This window comes from Netta rufina (genome assembly GCF_964035555.1).
Source record: "Netta rufina genome assembly, chromosome: 9".
Taxonomy (NCBI): Eukaryota; Metazoa; Chordata; class Aves; order Anseriformes; family Anatidae; genus Netta; species Netta rufina.
Window position 1 is genome coordinate 3,904,411 of NC_140132.1, and position 25,582 is coordinate 3,929,992.

The 25,582-nt window shown below is 41.4% G+C and overlaps 2 protein-coding genes across 2 annotated transcripts; both read left to right on the forward strand.

Annotated features, from left to right (window-relative positions):
• Positions 1 to 7,840: 7,840 nt before the first annotated feature.
• On the forward strand, positions 7,841 to 13,717 carry LOC311212474 (thiamine transporter 2-like; the record flags this gene model as incomplete). The annotated part of the gene is made up of 5 exons (XM_084291863.1): positions 7,841 to 7,990; positions 8,335 to 9,154; positions 10,608 to 10,800; positions 12,506 to 12,647; positions 13,538 to 13,717. The coding sequence occupies 5 exons, from the start codon at positions 7,841 to 7,843 to the stop codon at positions 13,715 to 13,717; spliced, it is 1,485 nt and encodes a 494-aa protein (XP_084147989.1).
• A 4,508-nt stretch (positions 13,718 to 18,225) lies between these two features.
• LOC311212475 (thiamine transporter 2-like) lies at positions 18,226 to 24,623 on the forward strand (the record flags this gene model as incomplete). The annotated part of the gene is made up of 5 exons (XM_084291864.1): positions 18,226 to 18,375; positions 20,410 to 21,229; positions 22,862 to 23,054; positions 23,570 to 23,711; positions 24,501 to 24,623. 5 exons carry the CDS (start codon positions 18,226 to 18,228, stop codon positions 24,621 to 24,623), a joined length of 1,428 nt encoding a protein of 475 aa, XP_084147990.1.
• Between the last annotated feature and the right edge of the window lie 959 nt (positions 24,624 to 25,582).

The following is a 25,582-nucleotide window of genomic DNA, read 5'->3' on the forward strand; positions in this document are numbered from 1 at the left end:
GTTAAAAGTGCACTGAACTAAACTGTACAACAAAAATAGTGATGGCAAAGTTATGAGGTCCAGCCATCAAGCAGAGATCCTCCTGGGATTTTTTTTTTGTTTTGGTGTTTTTTCGTTTGTTTGTTTAGTGCTGGGATTTGCATATTGGATACTTTCATGAGTGACTGAAGTGTCCTCCAAATTCTAAAAAGTGAAGCTTAATAAATACTATTATTCTCTCCCTGAACTCCTAAAAGTCTGATTTCCTCTTTATTACGACATTGAACAATTATTGAACTATTATCAAACTGAAGTAAAAATGAGGTTTTGCATTTCTATCAAAATAAGTGAGAGTTAGCACAAGCCTCTATAGCCACAGACTACGTGCTTAATCAGCTTTTTTGGACCCAAGTCATGCCATGGACCTTGGCTAGCTCATTGGTCATGTGGAGCTCACAGCTTCACAAGAGTGATCTGTGGTTGGCACTGATAGGAAAAATAGGCCATAACTATTAAAGCATTTAGTATTTTATGAAAATGATCTTCTCATTCTTAAGTGTAACATGTAGTTCATATCAAAGAAGTACCGAGCAAAATTCTCTTATTAGCCACAGAAAGATGTTTCTCTCAACCACATTTTTTTTTTTTTTTTGCAGAAGCAAGGAGCTCAAAGCCAACTTGTGAACCACACTGACAATCTTAACGTGATTGTGAAAGATAGCTTTGCAGTGACAACAAAAATTCAACCATCTTTTCTCACCAGGAGCATTTATCCTGTCTCATCCATGAATACCATTAAACCACTGTTTTTCCTTGAAACACTAATGGCTTCCAGCCATTGGAAGAGCTGAGACATACTGTGTGTGGGGCAGAGGAAAAAGAGCACGGTACACCCACCAACAGCCACCAAAGGTCAGCTTCAGACATACAGTAACCGCTATGTAAAATAAAGCCCCAGAGAATCCCACTGACAAAGTAGTTCTTGTCCTCCACTGATCTGGAAGGAAAGCATAAGGAAAACAAAAACAAAAACAAAAAACTCTTTGAGCCATAACTCACACTTCTGTAAGCCTTTCTACCCTACTGTAACATTCATTGAAGGTAAGAGGTAGTCTTTCTCCAGATTCCAGTAGGCTTTAGATCACACTAGTTTTGGATTTGGGTTCTCTGTTCTAAAGTGTTTCAAGATAGTATTTTTTTATTCGTATAACTGCAACAGAAATTAATGTTCTGTTAGGGCTGTTAGTGCCTTATAGAAAGGTAGTTAACATACATGTAAGGGTTGTTTTTTTTTTTTTTTTTTTTTTTCCTCAAGCCTGGAAGTTTTATCATCTATTAAACTTGCTTTTATTGTTCAAAGGTAGTTTTGAACCATAAAAACTAAGGCTGAAAGTGTTAAAATTGAACTTTCCAACATTTTCAAGCCTATAAATCAGAAGAGGAAGACACCTCAAATTTCACATAGAGCATCAGTCTGAACAATTGGTTTTGCAGCAGAACAGTCTCAGCAGATATCTTCACAAGCTAGAACATTTTTCAGCTCCGTTCTGTGGCTCCTCTGGACTGGACTGCTTTTCACCCCCCAGCTGAGAGCTGCAACAGACCAGAACATTTTGTGCCAGAGAGAAAGCTCCTGTGCTGAGTAAACAAAGTAAAAGGGGGATATTGACCAACTAACAAACCCAGTCCTCAGACAACATGAGATGCTGTTACCAGGAAACCTCAAGGTCTGACAGGCTTTCTCAAGAGATGAGGAGCAAACCAGAGAGCCACAGTGCAGGTCACCGCAATGTAAACAAGCGTGCCATACACCTGTAAGGTCTCAGCAGTGATCCCACGATGATACCCACTGTTATTTGGGTGCTACTTTCCCAGTCTCTCATATATAGGGACCAGACACCAGCATTTAATTCAACAATGAAAACGCAACAACAATAACAAAAAAAGAAAATATAACCAGTGACTTATTTTCCAGAAAGCTGAACATATTAAAGTTAACTTTCGCTGGCCAATAACAATAAATTAATAGGATAGAGCCTCCTGACCCAGCACACTCATAAAAGGGAATTAAAGCATGGCTCTGTAAGCAAAGGTCAACCAACTCATCACAAAAGCTCTACATGCTCCAGGCTACATTGGTAGCACATTCTAGCAAGAGCTTCAGGCCTTCGTTATGCAAACATCTCGGTGTGCAACCACTAAAATGGTGCCTGTGAGAAGGAAAATGAACCTCCCAGTGACCCAGAACAACGATGCTCTCCGTTCCAAATACTGCACCGCTACCACCAACCACTACCGCATGGTGTAAACAGACGTGCACTGTGGTGACATGTGAATACGAAGCGCTACTACTCCGGTGCCATCTTTAAGCATTTAGAACAGATAAAAAAGGAAGGGCATTAGCCTCTTAAGTAGCAGTGTGGTGAAAAATAATGTCACATCATTCCTTTTAGTAAGGAATTGCTCTACATTTAGACCAAAAGTACCTGGAATGTTGGCTTGTTTGAACATATTTTCTGACTTACTCCTTGGGGCAAGTACTTTCTAGCTAAATAAAAGTGTCACTCAGTACTTTCTAGCTGAATATTCTAAACTGGACTTTGCATAAGCATTTAAATGTCTCAGATGAAAAGCATTTCAAGACCAGCATGTGACCACCCTCCCCATAGCAAGATGCTTCAACAGCTCAGCTGAGAGGTGAATCATGGAAACCCTCACCTGTGCACAGTGGGGCTCATACCCAGACTGTGAACAGCAGCCCCAAAAAGGTACTGAGCATACAAGAACAGATGATCTGTGCGTTAATAAATCAAAAAGTGAACTTGCCCTGTAAATACTCCTGGGTCTGAGGAAACCAACAAAGACGCAGTTTAATCTTCATAACTGACACCGTGGCCTTTCTGTGCATGGATGCTATTTGACCACCATGGATGCTATTTTCTTTTTTGAGAAAAAATTCTAGTATTGGCCACACTAAACTTTCTTTGCTATCACTCTTTAAAGGCAGCTCAATACACGTTCTCCAAAAGGTATAAGCCTTCAGTTTGATTTGCAAAATATGTCCTTCTGTGCTACGCAGGTGTCAAGAAATAGGTGTGATTTGGGAGCTGGAAGTTTGTGCCTAAGCCAGCATTCAACCAGGTCTGAGAGACAGTCCTGGAAGCCCCACCTTGAGAGATGTACCTCTCTCAGCTGAGGTGAAACTCTCAATGCAGCCCTGTGAAGCACCAGAGATAGCAGTGCCAAGATCAAGCCCATAGAGCAGGTGAAAGCCCTGGAGAGAGAGTTTTGCAGCCTTGTTCGCTTACTGCCTTCTCTTCCTAGCATTTTCCCATCTCCTTGATGCATTACAGCTCACATTATATAAACTCTAAGATATGCTGCTGCTACAAAACTCACTTTTTCTCTAGGCCTTCACGTCTTCCCTTTCCCAAGGAAAGGTAATTTGGATGCCAGCTATAAGCATATCCCCCAGCCTACCCGCCTAAGCAGAACACTCGCTTCCAACCAGACTATGTTCAAACTCAGCATAAAGAGCACAGTCCCCTTCAAACCCAGGGATCAAGCTCTGCAGCAGGCAGCTTATAACACAGGGCATAACCTGATCAAATACTTACACAGGGCCATTGTATTTTAGCTATCTTCCATTTGGCATTCAGATATGAATCACTGAAGAAGGGTGACTTTTAGGTACAACAGACATGGACAATGGAGTGCTTAAAAAAAAAAAAAAAAAAGCTAATAGAGGACGAAAGAGAATCTGAAAGCAGAAAAAAAATTAACTGGAAGGCACTGAAATCATTCTCTCATGATTACACTACAGGAAAAACAGCTTTTTTGTTTGTTTGTTTCAAGAAATTTGAGTAAGATTCTTACCTCAGTTAAGTCAATACAAACCCTGAGTAACACTATGCACTTCAACAGTTTCTCTTCATTTTAGTGAGAGTCCCTGAGAACAAAATCAAATGCAGGTATACAGTCTCAAATGAGCTGTCATTTCCTATTGCTATAGATTCAATTAACCATGCAGAGAATTAGAGCAAGATAGCTCTAGAATAAGTGCCAGAGAGCGTCTGATGGCTGGGAAAGTGCCAAAAGGAATTATCGCACCCTTTTCACACATTAGTTTCACATATGATTGCTAAAGCTCATCCACAGCACACAGCAGTGTCCCAAGAGGAATTAGATGGATTTATGGTTCATGAATTTATGGTTGATAAAGGCAGTGTGCAGGGATCACTTTGTTAACATCACTAATCCCAAAACTTTGAGTGTTGAGAAGGCAAATACGTTGCAAAAACGTGGCCAGGCTGAAACCACAGCTAAACGCATACTACTGACTTATAGGAAAATTCTTGTATTTTTCTTATTCATGCATATGTCTCCCATTCTGAAGTGATCAAGGTAGCTTAGTAGTAACTTTCCTATTGTACTGGGCACATTCCCAAGAAATTATGATATCTCTCATTCCAGACTTACATGTTGGAAGCAGCAGGGTGGGGATGAGATCTGAGATCCCAGGTACATACTTTCCATGCATATCTGTGCATTCCAAATTGCACTCTTCACTGTTTTGTACCCCCACAGGAACTTCCACAGATGACTATAGGATCATCTCCATCATCAGTAGGGCTGAGAGACTTTTCCCTAAGCAAAAGATTTGAGAAGTCTGATAATAACCAAGAGCAAAACAGAGGCAGAGCATTTTACTTTTTAAAGCTGACAAAATGTCACAAAACAAGGTATTTAGTGAGAAAACATTTAAGCCTTACAACACTGGCATTTGCTCTCCCTTATTTATGCCATTACTCAGACATAGGGTACTGTTCCATCCTTAATATGGAGCAGTTTCCCAAGCCACGCACCCTGCCAAATAGATCCAAAGATATTTGGAACAGGATTAGCCCTATTGCTTTGACTGGCACAAAGCATCAAATCATAGTGTCAGTCTTGATTTACTGCTACCTTTGGACAAGAACAGGCCAGGATTGTCTGGCTGTTCCTTTAAGGGTGCTGAAAGTGAGCCAGCTGGAAATGCTTTCAAAGGTGTCATTAGAACAAGTTGAAATACCAGAAGAACAGGAAAAGCACAAAAAATAAATACAGTCCAGTAGCTGCAACACAGAGAGGACAGCCAGAAGAGACTGGAGATACTAAAAGAGGACATTACCCATGGAAGCGGGAAAGGAGGAGCTCAAGCAGACAAGGTATGGTTACATTCGAGCTTCAGAAATCCTGCAGCAACAGGGGAAAGAGGGAAGAGAGAAGAGAACAGTCCAGTGGGGAACTGGGGGGCTAAATGATGCTTGTGGGAGAAGAGTGGGTGGCTCTGGCACTAAGTAAGAATTGATGGAGCATGCAGTGAAAACAAGAAACAGATTTTTCCACAGAGGGACAACAAGGCATCCCACCATCTCACCAAAAGAGAAGAAAAACCTAGTTATAAAAGAAAAAAAATGATCCTAAGGGGTGAATGAAGGGGAAAAATTTGGCTGCCTTCCACTTCAGCACCGAGGTACAGATTTCACTGTTTGTGGTTGTAAATGCAGAAAGTGACAATGACAACAGTGCCCAGCAGAGCTGAGCTAGGGCTGCAGCAGAACCCTTTGATACCGCAGTGCTGGGGTGCAAGGTGGGCACGTACCCCACTGTGGTTAGGTTATTGCCCACCTCCTGGCTCCCCAAGGGCAGAGCAGGCTGCCCCTGCACAACCTCACACCCTCAGCCCACTGCACCTCTTGGCTCAGCTGCTCAAATCAGGTGGGAAGCTTCTCATCTAAAATATCTGCCAGCCTAGCACAGGTGCCTCCACTAGTAAATCTCCAGAACAGAGCTGTGTGTCTAACCCCAAGTAGTGCATGTGTTGGGAACGGAGAGATGCACTTACCAGGGTGCACCTGAAGGTTTTTTGTACACAGTTTGAAACAGATCACTGCAGCTGATGGCACAACCCTGCCACCAAGGGCCAGTGCCGGGGTGTAGCACCCAGTGCTTTCCGAGTCCCTGGGCATGCAGTAGCCTCCAGCCTCCCTAGAAGTCTGTCCATGTCCCACTTGCATCCCAAGACATGGGATATTTTGAAAGGGTCCCTGAAACCTGCCACTTTCACTCCACAGAGCCTGCCCGCTGTAGACTGAGCACAGCAAGACCTAAAAGAGTCAGGAGCAGTAACCTGAGAATCTCATTTGGCAAGGGGCAAATGCAACCTGGTTAAATTACAGAGCTAGTATGGACCTCTGATGGATATTAAAGTGCTAGAGATGCACTTCACCCACCCTCTTCTTAGCACCTGTCTCAGAGCCTTTCAGTATCACCTTAAGAGTTCATACAGCATTAGGGTGCTATACGGCATTAATGATTATCCTTTGAAAGGATAGCGAGAGGATGTTTTGGTGACTAAGCAAGAAGGATCCTAGGCAGGGCCAAAACTAGTCCTTGTCAACTCCTAATGTGCAGCAGAAACTATTGCAACAACAGGGAATGAAGGAGGGGCAGAAATGCCTTTCCTTGAGTGCTCTGAATGTGTCCCAGTCACATTTTTCCTTTGCTGAGGTCATCTTGCCCTCTAGTGGTTCAAGCCGCAGAGTTGACATACAGCTAGATTAATTTCTGCTGTAAATCCTGTAATGGCAGTAGTTTCAGAAATTATAGCATAAAACGAAATAATTCAAGTTCCCTTTGATCTGAACCTTTTCTTTGCGTATCATTAGCAAAATGCATTCATGGTATGAACTTCTAAAAGGTGCAGAAAAACTGCTACATTATACTTCATATATCACATCCCAGGTAACTTTGCACCCTAACAAGGGGAGCCTCCACCCAACCTACAGGGAGTGATGCAGTCAACAGCTACATGAACGTTTATTTTGGGGTAGATCTTAACTCATCTTTTAAAAAGTTGAGGAAAAACACTGCCTCCAAAAATACTATTTTAAAATTAGAACAATATTTTGACTGAAAAGAGTTCCCAGGAAGTAGGTGGACATCTGCAGAGTAACAGCAACACCAGCTGGCAACAGGAACAGTCCAGAGGGCTCCAGAAGATAAACCCTGCAAGTTTAGATTCCTGATATTGCCTACACCTACATGACTATGGAGTATAGCCTACACTGTTTCCTCTGCATGCCCCCGTCATACCCATTTTGATGTCTCTTGGGCTCTCTCCAGAAGAGTTGCACCAAGATTTAATTTTTCATAAGTCTCAGCTAGAGAAAAGAGCCCAAGTATCTGCTTCATTTCATTTTAATGTGAACTACTACTTTTAGTAACCACAAATGTTTTTTTATAGACTGAATATAGAAGGCCTACATCCAAACTGGACTTCTGATGAATCTGAAGCAATAAATTCCAGCTGAGAATCTGGCTTGACATGCTTTCTGTTTTTATTAGTGACTCTCATTTGCTAGGCTCTGGCTCTCCATAACAGAAAAGCCACACACATCTAGGAGGCCATGGAGGAAAAACAGTGATTGTGAAGTTAATTGTGCTTGTTAATCAACATGGTGCTTGGGGGGGTGGGGGGGCATCTCAGTGCTCTGCAATCTCCAGGGAAAAAAAGCCTTCCTAGATGAAGGAAGGCTTCCCCAGTGGCTACCTTGGCCAGCACAGAATGAATGATGGCGTAATTTGTCTCTCACTCCAAGATCTTCCAAGTCATTCTTTATATCCTATCTACAAGGAGATGTATGTACAGAAAGCTTTCCACTTAAAGTGAAGAAAAATGCTTTCCCATTGCCAACCTCTAAAGAACACTCCTTGACATTAGAAACCACAAAACAGAACTTACAATTACAAAATATCTTTGTGCTTGCATGGGTAGTGTTATCTAACAGACTTCCTCCCCAGCTTTGCTGCACGAATCATGGGCTGCTGGAAGCAAGAAGGAAGCAACACTTGGACTTTCCCCACCCTGGTCCTCTGCCTCTATGGATTCTTCAACATGATGAAGCCATCAGAACCTTTTCTAACCCCTTATCTAACAGGACCAGATAAAAATTTGACAATAGATGAGGTATGGCTTTATTCTACATTTTCTTTTAAATGGAGCACCAAAAATCAAAAGTAAAATTGTAAACAAAGCCTTTAAAGAAAAACAATGGTGGGAAAAAAAAAAAAAGCAAAACTGTAACCAGCTTGGGAAGGTTACAATTTGCTGCAGGTAGCATAAGTAAAAGACTCAAAATATACAACAGGTTTTCTAAAATTTAAAATTCAGTAGCATGTTCAACACACTCATCGTGCTTCAGACCAGCATGGTTGTGGATATTATGAATTCTTCTTCCCTTCTGTAAAACCATTTAAAATAAATCAGCTTATTTCCCCAAAGAGGAATTACATACATTTCTTCTCTTGTAGGTTACCAACCAGATTTTCCCCGTTTGGACATACTCCTACCTCGCACTCCTGCTCCCGGTCTTCCTGATCACAGACTACGTGCGCTACAAGCCCGTCCTCCTCCTCCAGGGCATCAGCTACATCGTCACCTGGCTCTTGCTGCTCTTCGCTCACGGCGTGGTGGCCATGCAGGTGATGGAATTCTTCTATGGGATGGTGACAGCCACCGAGGTCGCCTATTACGCCTACATCTACAGCGTCGTCAGCGCCGATCGCTATCAGCGAGTGACGAGCTATTGCAGGAGCATCACCCTTGTTGCAGCCACAGTTGCCGCAGTGCTGGGACAGCTGCTGGTTTCCTTGGCACACGTGTCCTACTTCCACCTCAACGCCATTACCCTCGCTTCCATCTCCCTGGCATTCCTGTGCTCCTTTCTCCTGCCAATGCCCCAGAAGAGCATGTTCTTCCATAAAAAAGGTGTCTCTGAAACTCTCCCGCAACCACAAAAAGCTGTGGCTACGCTCGCTTCCAACGGGCCGTCGAGCTGCCAACAACAGGACGAGGACTGCGCAGCTGCTGACACGGGACCAGCACCACAGCAGCAGGCTGAACAGCCCAAGCCCCAAAACCACATGCTCAGAGTACTGGTGCAGCTGAGCAGGGACTTGAGGGATTGCTACAGCTCTAGGAAGCTGCTTTACTGGTCCCTGTGGTGGGCTTTGGCTACGGCAGGCTTCAACCAGATTGTGAATTACATCCAAGTGCTGTGGGATTTCAGAGCCCCCTCCCACAGCTCTGCAGTGTACAATGGCGCTGTTGAAGCAATAGCAACTTTCCTGAGTAAGTTCATGTCTAAGCATCAATCACAAAGGTAGTCTCCGAAGTTTTACTTTAGCACATTTTTGCAGTTCCTTTCCATTGTAGATACCCCAAGGAAACAGTACATGCATTGTGCATTCAAGATCCAGTTTTTTGATGTACAAAACAGTTCAAACATGAGCTATATTTCTATATGACTGGGGCACCAACCTTTATCCTGCCAGCACACACAAGCGTACACATCACACAGACCTTCCATCCAGCTGCTTGATCCATTCGGAGGCACTCATGTTTCTTTTGCAAGGTTTTGCTTTTTTTTTTTTTTTTTTATCTTGTCTCCCATCCCACCAGCAAGCATCACAACAGTTCCCATAGCAATAGTAGCAGCTTACAAAGATGAGTTTTTCCATAAATATTTTATAAAAGAACTTAAACATCTCATTAAGATCTTTCTCTGTTAAAATGCTCTTGCACAGCAGGAAGCAAAGAATTTCAGCAATTCCAAGATATGGGGATTTACAGGAAAAAATGCTTACTGAATTCATGATGTTACTGATGTTAACCATACTCTTTTGCAGTGGGAGCAGATGCCTGCTTCATATAAGCAAAGATATCCAAAGGCAAGTCAAGAGTACCACCCTTACTTGGCAGTGTTCCACACTCTCATTGTGCTGCTGTGGAGGACTTGCACAAGACATTGGGGCGTGATCCACCAGGGAAAATAAGTATGTCTATGTTGCATCTGGCCATTCAAGTTACCATTCCTGTCATTAAGGAGAAACATATACTTCTAAGTATTTGTTAAAATTTACTCTGGTCTGGAGGTAGACAGCTAATACAGACCAAGTGACTCATGCATTAGAAGGAACTCCTATAGTGCCTATTCCACGATGAATTCCTCTTTCTCCTGGAATCACCTAGTTCTCACTGTAGAGGCTTTAAAATTGTACAAGACACATAAATGGATACTCTGACGGCTTACTTTCAAAACAGATGTCTTTATAGCAGACCCACCAAAAGAAAATACTGCTTATCCTTTCATTTTCTTGAGTACATTCACAGAAGTTATCTCCCTCCCCCCCCCCCTTTTTTTTTTGGCAGCTTAGTCCCTTTACAAGCTGCACAGAGCTAATCTATTAACCAAAAAGGTAACTGGCTTACTATACAACCAAGCTAGTAAGCAATAAAAGCTGGAAAGATTTGGAAGAATTGTTCCTTTTGAGCTTGCTGGGTACTACACAGATAACAATGAATCTTTCCACAAGACGGTTTATCCAAAAAGCGGAGTAAAATACTATGAAAAGAATTGCAGATAATTTATGCTTTTGTCTAAAAATGACCAATCATCTGCACAGTTTCTGAACTAGTCTTCATTATTCAGCGTTGCCTTTTGGTATGTGCGGGTGGCACTTGGTGATGCAGGCTACAAAACAGATACAACATTTACTTTTTTTTTTTTCCCCTCCCTCTCTAGGCTCGGTAACATCTTTCATGGTGGCGTATGTGAAAGTGAACTGGGACCTTTTTGGAGAACTGGCATTAGGGATATTCTCCACAATAGATGCTGGTTCTCTCTTCCTCATGCACTTTACTACCAACATCTGGTCATGTTATGCTGGCTACCTCATTTTCAAGGCAAGCTATATGCTCCTTATAACAATAGCAACGTAAGTATAAACCCTTACAGTGCTACCATTACGTGTGTAATATTAACCCTACTTTAAGCATACGTTGGGCATTCCTCTTTTTACTCAAGAGATAGCTGATCTAAAAGTAGACATAACTGTTTAGGTAAAGATAAGGACACTTAAATGCCCACTTATGTTGTTTTCATCCTTCTAAACAGCCGTAAGTTATCAAAAGAACACTGAACAATTGCCTATGCAGAAGCTAAACTTATAAAGTATCCTTATTATTACAGGCAATGGTAACAGCAAAACATAAGTTACTTTCCTTGTGCAAAAACACTGGCATAGGAGATGTGGGGACAACACAACCATCTTTAAAAAGCAGATCAAGAACCATCTTTTAATATCCCCTTATGTCTTGACCACCTTGATGATAGTTTTCAAGCTATGAGCTATGTGAAAGCAGGAAAAGATTTGCCATGAGCAGTCCCCAGTACAACTTTATACATGCATCTTTAATGACATTATGGTGTAAACAAAATATAATAGCATAGCACATTTCAATGCAGATGACCTCAAATGAGATCAAGCTATTTTGTTGTCAGATATAGAAAAAATATAAACAACACATTTTCCCACTTATTGCATTGGTCAGAATGCCTTCAGACTAGCTCAAAGTTTTACTATACTATTTCATTAACAAAAACACTAGATGCATTTTTGTGTCAAAAACAAGATTACTCAGATAATTTAAAAACTGCTATAACTGCAGTTCATGACAAGATGGTACCATCTTGAATGAAGTCAGTTGAATCCAGTTTATATTTTGGTGGATTTTCAGTGCATTATAGTGGATAATACCTGAACTACTTCAATATATTCAATAGAAAAAGAATAAAAGTTTTCACAAATGAGCCCTGTTGAAAGTCAGTGCAAAGCATACTGAAGGAAGAGCAGATAGATTTGTTCAAATAGAAACTTGGGAGGTAAATATCGCTAAGATAGATGTTCCAATTATTGTCAAAAAAGATATTGCAAGGACAAAAAATTTGTGCGCCCTTGACAAGAATAAACCACATTCTACCTCCACTCTTAAGCCACAAAGCAAGAAGTGATTCACTTCATAAGAATTTTGATTAGAACATACCCATGGTGACCACTGAAGTCCAACCTCCCAGCCAGGGCAGAACTCCTGCCAATGCCAGATCAGATGATGGTTTTGTCCATCCAAACCTTCAAAGCCTATAGCCATGGGAACTTTACAACTTGTCTGGGAAACTTAACCCATTGCTCTATTTCCCTATGAGGTATTCCCTCCCCTCCACCCCTTATGTCCAACTTGAACTCTTTAAGACAGTTATGGCATTGCTATAGTCTGGCACAAGACCACCAAGTGAAGAAGTGTTCGAGCACACAGAAAAAGCCCTATTGATATTGCTAAGCTTTCTGAGGCCCAAGAGGGGAACCACAGGCCATCTGCCTGGGACCAGCACAGTCTGAAGGTAGAAAAGGAGGATCTGATCTTCTGATCACCTGATGTGGTTTGGAAAAGCAACACAGACAAGTACAAAGTCACTGAAATGCACTCCAGTAGTCAGGACCCTGCTGGGAGCAATCAAACAGATGAATCACCATTTAGCCCACCCTTCGGGTATCACCTCTATGATGCGTTTCTCTATCAACCACATGGAGAGCGACAGCTTCCCACCCAGTGTGAAGTACCTGACAGCCAGTCTCACCTTAGGTTCCAGATCGCCGTAAACCTGAGCATGGAGCGCTACGCTTTGATGTTTGGATTGAACAACTTCATCGCACTGGTGATTCAGACAATCCTTACAGTAGTCGTAGTGGATTCAAGAGGCCTGGGACTGAACATAGTGACTCAGGTACGTACTGTTAATTTGCTTCCATTTCACTGATTAGCTGATTCATTTTCAAAAGTTTAACAAAAAAAAAAATCACTTCTAATTGCAGCCCAGGAACAAACCTGGTCTGTATCTCAAGGTGAGTAATAAAATCTTTCCACCCATGGTTTGGTCATATAAGGTAGCGTGGGATATCCTATCTCACATCAGTGCCAGTAGCTTCAGTCAAGGCAATTCCACTCACATTGAAGTCAATTGAAATTTACTGACTTCTGCAATTTCTCAGACGGTGTCTGAGAAGCTGGGACAACTTCCTACTCCTATGGATGTGAAGAAAACTAAACCTATTCAGATATTCTGCATGGAGACAACAAAAGATATTTTGAAAGATTTAACCTTTAATCTTTAAGATTAAGAACATAAACATGTACAGACATCATAAATAGGCTTGCCACTGTTGTCAGAAAGACTGATACAAATTAATGTTGTATTTACTGAAGCCAGTGTGGTGACACCAGTGAAATGTGCAAGTAAGAGCAAAAAAAGGACTAACTCAATCTTCGCTTGCATTATTCATGACTATGTGAGTAATGGGCATGCTGGTAGTGAAACTACTTCTACATTTTGCAATAGAAAAAAATCTTGTTCCCATCTCTTCCTCCTCTGATGGTTATTAGGAAGCACAGGGAGTAGAAACAACATGGCAGTTCTTCGTACCTCAGAGACCTGCTGGTTGCTGGAAAAGCTAAGATTTTGCTTAAACACAAAGCAAGAACTTGAACAGAGAAATTGTGCTAGGATATAAGTAAACAAAATAGTGTCTGTCTCCAGGAGAAACAGTGTTTCCCTACCATGTGTTTTTCATCACTTTTTTTTTTTTTTTTTGCCTTTTTCTCCCACCTCATCTCCAGTTTTTAATTTATGGCAGCTACTTCGCAGTCATAGCTGGGATTTTCTTGATCAGAAGCATTTGCATGCTTCTTTCAAGCAAATGCAGAAGGAAAATAGCAAGATCATGGAAAGAGCCTCTGAACCTTGCCGAACACGAACCAAAAGAGCAGACTGTGACTGGCTATACGACCCGGCTGTAGGAGTCAAGCAAAGGCTCACGTGGCCTGGCTCTCATGGGAGAAGAGCTCCTACTGCAGCATACAGAGAACAGCAATGCAAGAGGAACGTACAACACAGCCCTGAAAAGCTATGCTGAATCGTTACAGCACTTCCTTACAACATATGCCAGCTAAGAATGATCATCAGAATGGCACCGAGCCAAGAATAAAGGATAAGTTGCTTTAGATTTTTCCTTATTTGCCTTTAAACAGCTTAACAGCAATACTTTATAATCAAAAAAGCACAGCAACCACCTTGGCATCCCACTGCGCACAAAAAAGATCCAAGTTCATTGCCTTGCTTGGTCTTGCTCTTGCAACCAGTGTCGCCAAGCTGCTTCCACACACACTTGCTCATACACGCGGGCCACAGGGCTACTGCCCACCTTGTGCGAACCTTGCTCTGAACACAGGAAGAAGGTATTGCATTTGCATCGTGATGTTCCTTCCTGCCTAAATACAGGTGATTCAGAGGGTGAAAGCCCACCTCAGAAGCACATCTTTTGCACACAACAGTGCAAAGGCAGGGCTTGCACAACCTGTCTGAGAAGAAGGTTCAACCACTGCTAGGCCACAGTTGCTGTTTGGCCCATGTTTGAAAATTGCAACCTAAACACTGCACTGAACCCATAGCAATCTCAGCCCAGAAGGGTAAACATTTCAGAGTTAAAACAAAAATGAACCTTCCCCACTCATTTCTTTGTGCTTCCAGTAAAATTAATATTTTAAGACTGTCTTCCTGTTTCAACAGGAAGAAGAGAAAAAACAAAAAGAGGTTGAGTAGTATGGACTAAATCCAAAAAAAGTATGTTGTTGAGGAATTTGAGCGACTCTGCATAGGAATCCAGATTAACAGGAAGATTTAAAACTGAAATGAGGAGAAAAAAAAAAAAACAACTAGTGCCACACAATTTTGCTCAGCAGATGAGGAGGTTCACTGATCTTGGCCAAGGATTTGTCAGGGTCAGCATCTCAGAATTTAGCAAGAGACTTTATGCTAAACTAAATTAGTTGTAAGACTTAAAGGACAGTCAGTCCAGGAAGAGAAAAAAATATAAAAAAGCTTGCATAGTGAATGCATAGTTTAATATAAAAACATACCCATATGTTAAAGTTATTTCTGTACTGCAGCTTGCAATACCTACATATCACTAATAAAAATAGAAAATACTTTGCATTTGCAGAATAAATATGTTTCCTGTGGAGAAAAGTTATTATCTATACAAACATTTGTGCTTTTCATACAATCGTCATATACTGGAAGTAGGCAAACTATCTAGAGGCAAGACTAAGCAGGAGAGAATTTGCTTTAAGTCACAAGAATCAGTAGGACTTGCCCAAATGAACCCAGCTCGTTTTCTAGTCATTTTATCTAGTATTGTGCACTGCATCGACATTCTCAGTTGTAAACTGTCTTTAAGCACAGCAGTTTAACCAATGCAGATGTAAAAGCAGGAGATGTACTTAGCCTCCACTAAGCACTACCTTGTATTACCACAGAACTACCTACATAACACTCCTGCCTGGGGGACAGAAGTCCAATAAAGCATGGACTACTTAGTATTACCTCATGAATAGAAAACCTCTTTTGAGGCTTTTACTTACAAACACAGATGCAAGTTCTGGACTGGCAGCTAACCAGAATTTGTGCTTAAATGAAAAAAAACTTAGTATTTAAAATTGATAGAAAAAACAGTAAAAGTTCTGAACTGGTCAAATCTCACTGTCTTCTCTGTATTGCCACTGAAGAGCAAAAGAACCAAGCAGACAATATATTCAGTTTTCAGCTATAGAGAACCCTGTCTTCAGAAAAGTCTTTAAACATGCATACGGTTTATATTTGGATACCTGTTCTCTCTCTACAAAAGATTATGGGGTTGGGAGTTTGGAGGAGCATTTGGGAGGGGAGGAGGGATAGGGAAGCTCTGAGGAGTGTCAGGAAGGACATGACGCAATGAAATTACAAACTACAGCAAAAGAAAGTAAAGCCTCTTGTTACCTTGAGTTTTCAGCTGCAAATCAGCGTTAACCCAGTAATCAGATTTCATCCAAAATAGCAAGATGCACATCCACATGTGCGTTCACACACAATGCACACATTTTGGAGAGGCCATAGTCTGGGCCTGGCAGGCTATTTGATCTGCAGAAGGATACTGAAGAAATCCACCTCCTCTTGCATGCAGTTGTGTTTAGTATTAAGAGCTCATCTTTCCTCCCAGGGTGACCAAAAATTCCACGGAACTACAAAAACCTGAAGTGGAACACATTGCTCCCCATAGCTACAGCCCCATCTCAGTGCATCACTAACTACCTTTGAAACACCAGTGGTTTTGGAGACACGTCTTCACCATGATACCATCCAGCAAGCTGGGAAGGCCAGTTCTGGCCATGCCAGCAAGAAAACTGCATATTTCTATTCAAAGTCAGTAGACATCAACCAAACACTGTGTGGGTAACCAGAGAAATGCCAGTCAGCAGCCACCTTGCAGTAGGCCAGTTGACTTACCCAGCAGCATTGTCTCCATGTTTTCATTTCTCAAAAACCATTTGTAAAGAGCGAGCATGAAACATGGAGACAGAACATGCCTCGCTTCCCGGAACACTTCTAGCACTACAGGCTAGAAGCAGAGTGAGAGGTTTCCATAACTGTAAAACAAAACCTCACAAAACTCCAAATAGCATGTGGGGCCACTCCTGCCAGGGCCACGGGGTTGGTCAATACCCATCCCACAGCCCATGTGTGGACTTCAGGGTCAGCTCCCTCTTCTGATGAGCCACGGGAGAAGTAGGAAGCCCAGTCAAAAATTGCTGAAGGAAAGCAAAACTACTTCGGAGGCTTTCTGCAGCTATGTTTTTTTGTTTTGTTTTTGTCATTAAGAAAAGTGACAGACTGGTCCTTTGATGCAATTTCTGGCCAAGAAACATTAGGAAGTTTTCTGTGTCCTACCTCCCCACACACCCACATTGAAGGCAGTCAGAAAACTGAGCCCAGAGGTCTCAGTGCTATGCCCAGGAAAAACCTATGTCAGCCCAAGCTTTAAAACATGTGCTGTTATATTCTTATCCACAAACTGAAGGATACACCTTTAAGAGGTACTCATTAACATAAAAAGGTAATCAAGTAATTGCTTTCTTGCCCTATCATTTTTAATTAATCATTATTAAGAACTGTGAGTCTTAATCCTTTATCTTAAAGTTAGAATCACTTGCTGACAAAACCTATAAAGTAGAAGGCTTCCCCTGCACTCTTTATGAGGAAGTTCTGCAAGCAAGAAAAGTTAAGATGAATTATTATTTAGTTCTGTTAACTTTTTATCAAGTTTATTTTCTAAGAGTTCTTACTAATACGACACAAGTCTTCTTCTCTTCTACAGTATAGGAACCTATCCTAGGAAGAAACTGCACATGCATCCACAAACAACAGACCACAACCCCAGCTTTGACAGGTAATTTATGGACCTAGAGGTTAGTTGGAAGAGTGCAAAAGCTACTCAACTCAGCACATTTGGAAGGGATGTAAGATTTATGCTGATGTCATTCATTAGGCTGAGTTTTAGTATATTTTTATTTGTAAAAAACATATCAAGAATTCAAATACAAATTTAAGGAGTTAAGGATAACACAGGCTACTTTGGTACAAATCATTGTATCCAAGTACAAAGTACAATGATTTACACAAGGAGGATAATCGGACGTAATCATTTAAAATCAAGTTTTGATGTTAGGGTTGTTTTTTGTAACCTTCCTCTAAGGTCACAGCAATGCTGCCTTAACATCCTATTTATGGTACCTTAGTGTTAAGCAAGTAAAATAAGCTTAAAAGACACAAGTTTCTTTATTTTTGCTGCCAACTACAAAGAGGAAAAGTCTTTTTTTTTTTTTTTTTTTTTTCCTATTAATCACCACTTTTAAAAGTGAAGCCAGGAGCCCTCTTTAAGTCTGAGGAGGTAGATTCAAGAGGCTGCGAGTTTCTACATCTATGTACTCACTCAAACAACCAGAGTGTAAGAAAGATGAGTATTAAAGTGTTTTGAAGAAGCCAAGCTCAGAACGGGTTGCAATCTGGCTGAGGGTTTTTTACTGTCTGCAAAACGTCTTGCACTTCTGTTGTTCCACTTGGCTCCCAGATAGGAAATCATTAGAAAAATGCCTCCCTGAGCATTCTGAGAATGAGCTCTAATCTGACAGTTTGCCCTCTCATCTATTCAAAAATGAGACTGTAATGGATCTTTATTCTTCCACTACATCTACTTAATTTTAAGTGAGTCAGTAAGAACAACCTTTGATAGACAAGACAGAGATCAGAGTTTGCCACCAATGTCCCTTGATCCGAGTTGTTCATTTACAGGCTCTCTGTGATTAGCAGCAAGTGTGGTGAAAGCAGCATTAGCTGAAGCAGCGTTGATTAAAAAGTAAACCTACAAATGAATTTTTAGCAACTGTGAACAGTATTTTTTAAACTTCTGGTGCACTACGTTTCTACACGGACTATGGATTGCTGGAAAGGAGCCATAGGCAGCAACTGGATTTATCCCACAGTCATCATTTGTGCGAATGGATTTTTTTCCACAATGAAGCCATCAGAATCTTTTCTCACTCCTTACTTAAGTGGACCAGATAAAAACCTAACAATTGAACAGGTAAGCAGCTGTTCTCTTATATAATTAGAAACCTTAAAGCAGTAAGACTCACAGTAATAACTGAATGGGAGAAAAAGCATTCAGTAAGATAGGTGTATTTTATCGAGATACCCCTATGTAAGATTGTCCTGGAAAAGGATAAGGATTCTCCTCTTTTGCAAGTTTATGTTCTGAAGTCCCCACATTCCTGGGCTTTGAAACCATTTTGGTTGTTATTTAAGAAATTGATACTTTCAACAAGATCAGGTCAGACAGTTCCTTCCCCCCAAGAAAAAGCAACAATGAGATTTATTGATACTTATTGGGGAATTATACTAGCAATAAATATGAAATAGTGATCAGACATAAGGCAACCAAGCATGCTTCCGCTGACGACCTATTAGATTATTACCTACGTTACTAAGGTGTTCTGTGCATCCATTAGTCTAGTCTGTGCAGGTCAGATTCACATAAAAGTTGTTTTTTAATTTTTAATTATTTTTAAAAAGCATGTACTGTGAGTCTGTGTTCTGCTCCTCTGTTCAGCACTGGTTGCTTCAGGTGCATGCTTCATAATAAAAAGAGGACAAATTAAAAGAGAATCATGAATCTAATGGCATAATTAGACAACACAATCTATGTACACCCATATAACTGTGAGCGTGAAATCACTCCTGATTTGCACTAGTAAAAGCTGAGGCAGAATCTGCCAGCATAGCATGAACCCAATTTTTCCTCTGAAAGAGGTGTATTAGGTGTATTTTGTTTTGTTTTTTGAAATCTGAAGTGAAAACTTTCTTACATTAAGTATATAAGTAAAATGATGAAATGCCTTAATTCTCTTTTCAGCAACAACCAGCTCAAAAATAAGAACAGTACAGATACTGACTCTTTCAGCTACACTCTCCTGTCATGAGCTAAATCCCCAAGTTTCAGTCACTTAAAGTGCAGATAAACAAAAGCAACTCCCAGAAAGATGCAGCGATCCTGCTGCTCACCAATCATACTAGTTCATAAAATGATAAACAGCTATCGTTGTTCTCTCAGCATGTGAAACAATTCAAGTCTAACTGCTTAAGCCGAGAACAAGAAATCGTGACCTAATATCCAAGCAGGTCCAGCACTTACTAGGTAAGACCTCCCCAAAACAGACATCTTACGGTCAGAGTTCACTTGGTGACGTGTATCCAGAAGAAACACACACCCCTGCTGCAGCTGTAGCCAAAGCTACCTGGGCAAACGCTGAGCTTTAGTGTAGAGCTCAGCACCTGCCAGCTTGGACGGAGATCAGTTTTAGAAAAATACAGGTGCTAGAACAAGTCCAGAGGAGGGCCACAATGATCAAGGGGCTAGAGCACCTCTGCGATGGTGACAGGCTGAGGGAGTTGGGGTTGTTCAGCCTGGAGAAGAGAAGGCTCCGGGGAGCCCTTACAGCGGCCTGACAGTGCCTAAAGGGGGCCAACAGGAGAGCTGGGGAGGACTCTGTCAGGGAGTGCAGTGACACCACAAGGGGGAAGGGCTTTAAACTAAAGGAGGGTAGGTTTAGGTGAGATACAAGGAGATTTTTTTTTTTTTTTTCTATGGAGGTGGTGAGGCCATGGCTCAGAAGCTGTGGATGCCACATCCCTGGAAGCACTCAGGACCAGGCTGGATGGGGCAGGGTAGGGCTTTGGTATTAGATCACCTTTAAGGTCCCTTCCAACCCAAACCATTCAGCTTCTAGGGAAAACAATTTATTTCTGGAGCATCTATGCAATTGAAGGCCAACTGAAACTTATTCAAATACTGTTTCATTAAGAACTTACTTTTCACTCAATATTTAAAGATAACATGTGAAGACAACATAGTAATAACTAGATACCAAATCCAACTCCAGTCCCATCATCGTAAGAGCATCTTATTTTTTCTAATCCAGCAATGAGGAGAGGTAATCAGCAGTACGCAATGACTCATATGGAAAGTAAAACTAAACAGGAATTAATTTTCAGATACCACAGGGAATAGTACTTGATGCAAGATAATGCTTGTGTCAGAGCAAAGTCAATTTCCTTCTAGGTTACCAACCAGATTTTCCCCGTTTGGACATACTCCTACCTCGCACTCCTGCTCCCGGTCTTCCTGATCACAGACTACGTGCGCTACAAGCCCGTCCTCCTCCTCCAGGGCATCAGCTACATCGTCACCTGGCTCTTGCTGCTCTTCGCTCACGGCGTGGTGGCCATGCAGGTGATGGAATTCTTCTATGGGATGGTGACAGCCACCGAGGTCGCCTATTACGCCTACATCTACAGCGTCGTCAGCGCCGATCGCTATCAGCGAGTGACGAGCTATTGCAGGAGCATCACCCTGGTTGCGGCCACAGTTGCCGCAGTGCTGGGACAGCTGCTGGTTTCCTTGGCACACGTGTCCTACTTCCACCTCAACGCCATTACCCTCGCTTCCGTCTCCCTGGCATTCCTGTGCTCCTTTCTCCTGCCAATGCCCCAGAAGAGCATGTTCTTCCATAAAAAAGGTGTCTCTGAAACCCTCCCGCAACCACAAAAAGCTGTGGCTACGCTCCCTTCCAACGGGCCGTCGAGCTGCCAACAACAGGACGAGGACTGCGCAGCTGCTGACACGGGACCAGCACCACAGCAGCAGGCTGAACAGCCCAAGCCCCAAAACCACATGCTCAGAGTACTGGTGCAGCTGAGCAGGGACTTGAGGGATTGCTACAGCTCTAGGAAGCTGCTTTACTGGTCCCTGTGGTGGGCTTTGGCTACGGCAGGCTTCAACCAGATTGTGAATTACATCCAAGTGCTGTGGGATTTCAGAGCCCCCTCCCACAGCTCTGCAGTGTACAATGGAGCTGTTGAAGCAATAGCAACTTTTTTAGGTACGTAAAAAAACACTAGCAGCTACTTCTAATCTGTCTTGGCTGATGACATCCTTTCATGATGTCTTCAGCAACTATTTCCTATAAGGATTAAGGTCAATAGTAACAGCTTCCAACACATAACCCCCACATAAATAGCGTGCAAAGCATCTCTTTACTATACAGGTTTATCCCTGGGGTCTTTAAAATACTCATATACACACACACACACACACACACACACAAAATATGTAGTTTTTTCCTTCTCAGGGCACTTTGTTCCACCAAGAAGTTTTAGAAGTTTTCATTCACAGCTCTGTTTAGTTCATAAATTCAATGCAGAGTAAGCAGTTCAAAAAACTTGTGCAGTTCCATCTTGCCTACTCGTCTCCGAAATACATATAAATGAGTTGATACAAAAAGTAAAAAAAAAAAATAAACTGAACTAGAGATATCTGCTCTAGACAGTCTGTTCTGACAGCGGATGAGTAGTCGTTTCAGGCTAAGTGATCCTGGATAAGCATGTTGTGACCCAACAACACAATGATCCATTGACCCAATGATATCCCTCTTTACCTGTGTGCCACTTCAGAGTGCAACTTCGTTTAAAAAGCTATGCAGTACCAATGCAGCCTCATTTCCAAGCTTCCACGTATCTCCTTCATACCAGCAGTCTTATCTCACAAGTAATACAGGGAATTGTCTGTCTACTCTCCCTCCCTGTACACAGCATGAACTGCATTTAACTGAAATTACCCCAAAGCTTCGTCTACTGGTTTGAGCAGCATTCCCAAGAGCTTTCATGCTTTTGCACTGTCTGGAACTTGATACTATTCTGGAGTACAGAAAGCACTCTCATTACCAGGAACCTCTGCCTATTGTAGTTACAGACCAAGGAGGGAGGCCTACTGACTTCTGAATTCTGATGAGGAACACATGCAGCCAGCAAGTCCTGACCACTAGGGTACTATCCTGCCGAAAAGCTCAGGGGTAGCCAGTACTCACTGCTGTATAACCTGCCTGGACCAGACTTCTTTTGCATTTGAGATACTAACCTCAGCATAGTGTTTCAAAAAGCTTTCATAAACACACAGGAGGCCTCAGTGCTAGAGGAGCACAAAAACCATAGCTGGATAGCATTCTTACAAGTAGTAGAAGGTATTTTTGCTATATGTCATTATCAATAAGGAGTATGACATTTTTCACCAGAAAAAATTTCACTGAAGCTATACTTTCATTAGGTAAACAAAAAAAAAAAAGTATGGAGGAGTACAAGACTGTCATTTCATGAAGAGCTTTACATGAAAGAATTAAACTCCCCCAGGCATGAAGTGCTTGGTGGGGTTGTTCTCTTACTCATGGTTGTCAAAAATGGCACAACAACAATACGCCAGGCACTGCTGCCTCCAACCTTAGGCATTAGGCACTTTCTCAGAGTGCTTCATCCTGACAAAGCTCTGTAAGCAAGAAAAAAGCAAAAAACAGAAGACTCCCACAGCACTAATAGAAAATATAAGCCACACTGTTATCAAAGTCTACTGTGGCCTTAAAAAAAAAAAGTACCAAGAGCTCCTGTAATGATCCACTTACAGAGTAATGCTATGGCTCTAGAAGGATAGTAATGTTTGAATTTAAATTATTTTTCATTTTTAGGTTCAGCAACATCCATGGCAGTTGGATACATCAAAGTAGACTGGGATCTTTCTGGAGAACTGGCTTTGGGAATGTTCTCTGCCATGGATGCTGGTTCTCTGTTTCTCATGTACTTTACAGACAACATCTGGGCATGTTACGCTGGTTACCTTGTATTTAAGGCATGCTACATGTTCCTTATAACAATAGCAACGTAAGTATAATGCACAACTGTTCCAATTAAATTGATTTGAATCAGCCAAAATATCACTTTCACACTCATGAATTTTTACTAGAAATTTCCACAGAAATAAGATTTTTGAATAGGCTGCTATAGCAAAATAGTATTTCTAGCCTATATAAAACTACACTTAAATGTATGACCTAACCATAAAAATAGCTTATTTCAAGTCAGTCATTACCTTATTCTACATTTAACTGTCCAATTATTTATGTATGAGACTTCTCTAAATAATCACATGAACATACACAGGTCCTCGTTTAGCAAAAATATCCGAAATAAGATGCACAATAACATGGCAAAAGTGAAATAAAAAATAGATCTCTGCCAAAATGAAGATATTAAAACTGTAACTATCAAAAATAAAGAAGCTTTATCCTGTGAAGACTCCACTGTGAGAATGAAATCATTCCCAAACTTCCTCCCTTAGGTTGCAAGCACTCAAGTTCTCCAGAGCTCAGTTAACCTGGCTGTATATTCATTTTCAGGTTCCAGATTGCTGTCAATCTAAGTATGGAGCGTTATGCTTTGATGTTTGGTTTCAACAACTTTGTTGCACTGCTGATCCAGACAATTTTGACTGTTACTGTAGTAGATACAAGAGGTCTAGGACTGGATATCAGCACCCAGGTAAGCTACATTACTCATATTACTCTCGCGTTCCCTGCTCTCCTCCAGAAGAGGGTTCTCTTCAAAGTTTAGCCTCTGGGGAGATATTAGGGGATGGATTAGCTTAGGGCACTTACTTGAAAACAGGTTCATTTGAAGTGAACTGGGAGTAGCTACTAGAGCCCACTTGTCCTCTAATCTTGTCCATGTTGCATTTCTGTAGTAATCTTAAGAACATATTTCACAGAGCAGAAGGGAGAACCATCACCTGTTACCCAGTTTCTTCTTATTTAAAGGCTTACTATTGACAAGTTTATTGTAAAAACACACTAAACAGAAGCAAAAAGCAAGCTGAAAGGTAATCTGTAGGTCTTTATTACTACAGAAATTCAAAGTTATGTAGTTTCATCGGATGCACTTTGAAGTTACTTTAATTCTGAAAATTACCTAATCTCATGCTCCCAGACAGCTTTAGTGTTTAAGCACACATACTGAATACCGCCCAAGTCTCTAGCTGTCATCTTTTCAGATAAGAGCCAGGAAGTGCTAGGCAGCTGTCCTCCTCCCTTACTGAGGTAGGGAGGTCACGGAAGTAACAGGATATTCTCTCCACCCCCCTTTTATGACTGCATTCTTTCTACTGGATGAAGTCAAGCAGCCAGACTTCGAGCCATTTCAAGAGGGGATTGTTCTGGGAACATGGGTGGCAGGGAAGGGAAGAAGTCAGTGTAGGGACACCCCTTATGTTATTTAACAGCAAATACAGTTCTTGATTCTTCCTCCTCTCTTCTCCCCACCCCCATCTCCCAGTTTCTCATTTATGGCAGCTACTTTGCATTCATAGCTGGAATTTTCCTGACCAGAAGCGTATACACCATTGTCTCCATCAAATGCAGAAATGCCAGTGTGGCTGGTGAACCTACTGATCATTAAGGGAAAAGAGATGAAAAGAATGGTTGCAAGCAACAATGCAGAAGGCTGTATCACCCAAACAATTAATTAGTGGAAACAATGCTCAAACAAACAAGACTGGTCAATGATGGAAAAGGCTGTTTATGAACCTTCAGCACAAAAAGCTTTGTAAACAGCATGATGCATTTTTTCCCAGTTCTCTTCACCAACAATTCTAATCCCAGATAATCCTCAAAAAAATCTTCTATTTCAACTCAAATTTAGTTATGCAGTCCTGACACCAAAACTTGCATTAATGCTCAACGAGCACAAGAGGAGGCAATTTCATACCGATGCCCGAACCTCACAACATAAGAGCTTACAGAATAATACAACCTTTGAACTTTCACTTCTACTGAGTATTTTAATTAAAGGCAATTTACCATTAAACATAAGACTTTCAAACATGCCTGTAGAACCGAAAGTAATTGCCCCACAGCAGCAGGATGATCTGTAGGAAAGGTTGCCTCCAAAACTTTTTGGTGACTTGCACTTTTTCAACTGGAAGTTCACATGCATTTTTAAAGCAAGTTTATGCAAGTAGCATCTAACCACCCCTGTCCCCAGAATGCTACCTCAGTAGGTTCAGAGGGATTACTACATTCTCACAAATGACCAAATGCAGTAACTTATCTGTGGAGGCAAAATTTTTTTAAGCCAGCCACAGGGAGAATTCAATTTCTATACAAGGCAGTCATACTTAAATAAGAACACTTGAAATTCTAGATATAACTAAAGCTAATCAGACTTTCAACTGTGTTCAGTAATGGCCACTTTGGAGTCATTTATATCAGCAGCAATTTTCATTACGTTTCTCTACCACAAGGTACAGCTTAGTCAAGAGAGAATTGAGAATTGCTATTTTCCACTTTTCAGCTCACAAGAAAATAAAAGTCATGAATTCCTTTGAAAACATACTTTTTAAAACTTCTTAAGCTTAC